At 35.0% G+C, this 5,000-nt stretch overlaps 1 protein-coding gene across 1 annotated transcript in view; it reads left to right on the forward strand.

Moving 5' to 3' along the window:
- The window catches only part of LOC119572585, a 61,676-nt gene that overhangs the window by 39,563 nt on the left and 17,113 nt on the right, over nt 1-5,000 (forward strand). Inside the window, exon 7 of the mRNA XM_037919688.1 lies at nt 2,836-2,969. Coding sequence (XP_037775616.1) covers nt 2,836-2,969 — 134 coding nt within the window. The remainder of the gene's footprint in view (nt 1-2,835; nt 2,970-5,000) is intronic.

Below are 5,000 nucleotides of genomic sequence, written 5' to 3' on the forward strand. Positions count from 1 at the left end.
AATGACAGATTTATAATGACAAAAGATTGATAACTGTCAAGTTTGTGATGATAATTCTTCGACAGCTGACTTGGTGAAGATGATTATCCGTTCAAAATGATAATTATTGTTCAAAATTATGATCCGACTAATTCTTTGATAACTAACATGATGGTGAAATAATTGACAAATGACAGGGCGAAAATAATAATTTGGTAACTAATAACTTGGTGATGATAATTCTCTGATAACTAACTAGCTGGTGATAACATTTATACAACTAACATGGTGATATGTTATTCACATAATTGCGGGGTTGGTGATGATAATCTGATAATCATCTCAAATGCAATGTATTCAGCATGACTTCACCAACCTGTCAAATGCATATACAGTACAGTATGTTCATTACGGTCTATTAACATGAGTTTATCATCTGCTTTCTCTTGTAATTGCTATTATCATGCGGTCACCACAAGAACTATCATAATCATTAGTATTGTCATCAGCATTAATGTCATAACTAATTATAATATTAATCGCCATTGATTCATGTCATTATTATATTCATCATTACAAGAAAACGGCCGTCAAAAAAAAAGGAAAGGTACTTAAATGCAAATAGATTTTCGTTTTGTAACAGATTTTGCAGAACATTTACACCGAGTTCAGTGGCGGTGCTACGTGTTACGATCTGCTCCCCGTTTTGTCACACTCTAACACTTATTATTTCTCCCTGGCTGTTTATTTTTGTCTGTTTGTTTATGTGTGCTTGTCCGCTTCTGTCTGTCTGTCTGTCTGTCTGTCTCTCTCTCTCTCTCTCTCTCTCTTTCTCTCTCTCTCCACTCTCTCCCTTCCTCCCCTCTTACTCCCACTCCCGTTGTTTTCTCTTTAACTCACTCTAACTCCTTTCTTTCTCTCTCTTTCTCTTCTCCAATTTCAAACGATGCTCTGCTGCAGAAAACCAAACAGTGCAACAGAGATAATCCAAAGCTGGCACAGAATAAAAGACTGATAGCAGATGAAGACGAGTTGATCTGCAAATATTTCGTAAAACTTTCTCAAGATGCCTGAATCCGCGTATCTGGAGAAGAGAGAGCACGGACTTATGTGGTTCTCCAAAGTCATTTTTCTCTTATTCAATCTGTCTCTTACTCTCTCTTATTCTTTATCTATTTCTGTACCTTGGTGGGAAATTTACACCAGCCACTGCTTATTTCGAACAATTTTGATCAAAATTATTACGTTCACAGATTATCGTCGTAATATTTATGATCATAAGTCGTATTTTGTTGGTATTTTGTTCAAAGTATTTTGTGTCGTGGATTAAAAAAATATTTTTTTGTGTGTTTTCAGTACTACAAACGATCATTTCCTTTTTTTCTAGAAGCGGGTGTTCATCATTATAAAAAAAGTGAAAAAGTAATGATCTTTTCCATGACTCATAAAACACTGCTGTGTCCCCTTTTGCCGCTCACATTCACTGCTTTACTGTAACATTTTTCGTCACTTATCACTGCTGTATATGCTGTTTCCTTTGCACGAACAATTGAAGTGACCGATACTTTAGCATCATTTATTCGCTTTGTAACCTTTGTGATCCCCCTTATCTACCTATCTATCTATCTATCTATAGATCATTTATCTATTTATCTCTCTCCTTCATCCCCGTCGACATTTGTGTAACTATTCTCTCTCTCTTTCTTTCTCTCTCTCTCCTCTCTCTCTCTCTCTCTCTCTCTCTCTCTCTCTCTCTCTCTCTCTCTCTCTCTCTCTCTCTCTCTCTCTCTCTCTCTCTCTCTCTCTCTCTATCTATCTATCTATCTATCTATCTATCTATCTATCTCATCCTTTCACCATACATCATCTCCCTATCTATCTTTTTATATATCCACATCCTTCTACCCACTCCGACCCACTCTTAACCTCCATAGAAAACCGGCCATCGTCGGACCCACCCGGTTACTAGGGTTTCCAACATCAGCAATTTGATCTTCTTCCCCTCCCTCCTCTCTCTCTCTCCCACTCTCTCTCCTCTCTCTCCTCTTCCTCCTCTCCCAACTCTCTCTCCTCTCTCTCCTCTTCCTCCTCTCTTCTCTCCCTCCTCTCTCTCCTCCACTTTCTCCTCTCCCTCCTCTCTCTCCTCTCCTCCCTTTCCCCCTTCTCCCCCCTCTCATCCTCTCTCTCCTCCCGCTTTTCTCTTTCCTCTCCCTACTAACAGTCCTCTTCCTCCATTCTCTCCTCTCTCTTCTCTCCCTTCTCCCGCTCCTCTTTTTCCTCTCTTTCCTCTCCCTTCTCTCGCTCCCGCAACCGCCTTGCACTCCTCGACATTTTTTTTTTTTTTTTTTGGGGGGGTGGGGTGGGGGGAGGGGAAATTTCTCCTTTCTTCACTAGCTCCTCTTCTTACCATAGGTCGTTGTTGTTGAGAATGGTTACTTGTGAATGTTTGTTTTATGCTTTTTGTCGATTTTCCGACAGTTCATTTGTTTTGTTCTGAGTCTTTTTTTTTCTTCTTTTTTATATATTCTCTTCCGAGTTTTGGCTCTCTCCCTCTCTCTCTCATTCTTTCTCTCTCTCTCTCTCTCTCTCTCTCTCTCTCTCTCTCTCTCTCTCTCTCTCTCTCTCTCTCTCTCTCTCTCTCTCTCTCTCTCTCTCTCTCTCTCTCTCTCTCTCTCTCTCTTTCTATCTATCTATTTATCTATCTCTATCGCTCTTTCTCAATCTCTATCTCCCTCTCACCCACTCTTCCTTTCCTTCTCTCTCCTTTCGCCTGTCCCTCTCCCCCCGTTTCCGTTATAAACACAAAAAACACAGAAAAACACCTGTGCCTCTAAAGCCAATGTCTTATGCCCTCAGACCTACCCGACAGCAACCCGGTGATCCAAGGCATGAAACCCCAGTACCTGCCAAGCGACTGGGTTGATCTGACTTGCATCTCCCGGAGGTCCAAACCGGCACCTGTTCTTACCTTCAGGATCAACTCGGAGCTAGTGAGTTGTTATTTATTTGTTTATTTATTTGTTTATTTATTTGTTTATTTATTTATCTATCTATCTGTCTATTACTATCATTATTTTTGTTTAACCTTTTTCACTGAGTCGATGCTCGTTTGTTTGGACAGCTTTTATATCACTAGACGGAATATTAGAGGGAATCATTGAGCATTGAATTTCGATGTCTTAATTTGGTGTGATTGGCCTTTCAGTGTCTTAATCATGTAAGGCACAATAAGAGCTGATAAAGTTTTATTATAGAGTTTAGAGTTCTTGGCTCATTCTTTCGATATCTTAGATCACATTAGTATGTATATGTTCATGTTTTTTTTTTTCATGGGTATATGTAAGTATATTATGAAATAACTATGAGAATATTCACATTTACATAAATAGGCCACATCATGAACTTCATTAAAATTCATTCATAATTACATAACTTCATCATAGCAAATTTATAAACCCTAAGTTTGGGTTATAATTTCTTATAAGAAAATTTTATCAGTATAATTTAGTTTTGCCTTTTGATATGTACAGGGGAGCTGTTGCAATAGAAGACAAAAATATACATTAACAAAAAGAGCCAGTGTGTTGTCCTGGCGTGTAATTAAGGGCTGTCAGATTAACCTTTGCCTTAATGAGTGCCATTTTCTTTGATTGTGTTAAAAAAGAAAGTGTTTATTAGCAGGGTATACTTTTCCAGTCCAGTGAATCTTTTGCATTTTCGTATTTTTAGTGGAAAGATAAAAAAGACAAGATAACTTTTGTGTCTTGAAATACAAAGAAAATGGAGGAATGAAAACAGAAATCCACGTTAATTTTGTTTTTGATTTATAAAGCTAGTAAACACATAAAAATGTAAACCAAGGTAATGAAGCTAATGCTTCGAGGATCCGAAACTTCCTGTTCACATAAGATTATGATACGCGTTTCTAACCTACACGATATTTTTCCTCCTGTAATTACTCTTTTCTCCTCTACCCCCTTAAAGATCTCAAAATGTATAATTCAGTGAATTACCGCACCTGGGGATACGTGATAGCTACTAGTTTCAAATCTAGCAAACGAATTTCAGTCATATGTCAATCTTTTGGCACATTTTCAATTTCATTATTGTATATGTCAACCTCTAGTTCTTCTGCGCAGTTATCTGTGCCTACCTCCTAGGTATTTAAGATACTCAGATGGTAAGTTTTTAGAAAAAAAGGTGGTAGCAAATTTAAATATTCTGTGCAGGTTTTTCGTCTAATCCAAGTGCCTATATTTTATGCGGTGCTGTTGGACACTCGCATCGTGAATGCTTCCGTCGGACGCAAAATCGGTTCAGGGGAGAAGGCACAGGTCAACTTTCATTGTTATTATTATTATTATTATTATTATTATTATTTTCATTATTATTATTATTATTATTATTGTCATTATTTTGATTATTGTTATTATTACTGTAACTAAAATCATTATTATTATTGTTATTATTAATATTATTGCATCATAACTGGTATAGTTATAATGATGATAGTGATTATGATGATAATTAAAATGATAATGGTCACCAACAACAACAACAACAACAACAATAATAATAATGATAGTAATAATAATAATAATAATAATAATAATAATAATAATAATGATAATAATAATAATTATTATTATAACAATAATAATAATAATATTTAATATTATTGTTATTATTATTATTATTATTATTATTATTATTATTATTATTATTATAGAAATGATGATAAAAACAACAACAGTAATAATAATGATAATAGTAATAATGATAATAGTAACAATAATAATTGTTATCTTAACAGTAATAGTAATAAGAACAATAATAATGATAATGATAATAATGAGAAGAATGATAATGATAATGATAATGATACTATTAATGATGAATATGATAATGATAATGACAATAATTATGATAATGATGGTGATGATAATGACAGTAATAACAATGTAACAACAATAAAAATAATATTTATAATAATAACAACATAATAATAACATTGATGGTAA

This window comes from Penaeus monodon, chromosome 4 (genome assembly GCF_015228065.2).
Source record: "Penaeus monodon isolate SGIC_2016 chromosome 4, NSTDA_Pmon_1, whole genome shotgun sequence".
Lineage (NCBI taxonomy): Eukaryota > Metazoa > Arthropoda > Malacostraca > Decapoda > Penaeidae > Penaeus > Penaeus monodon.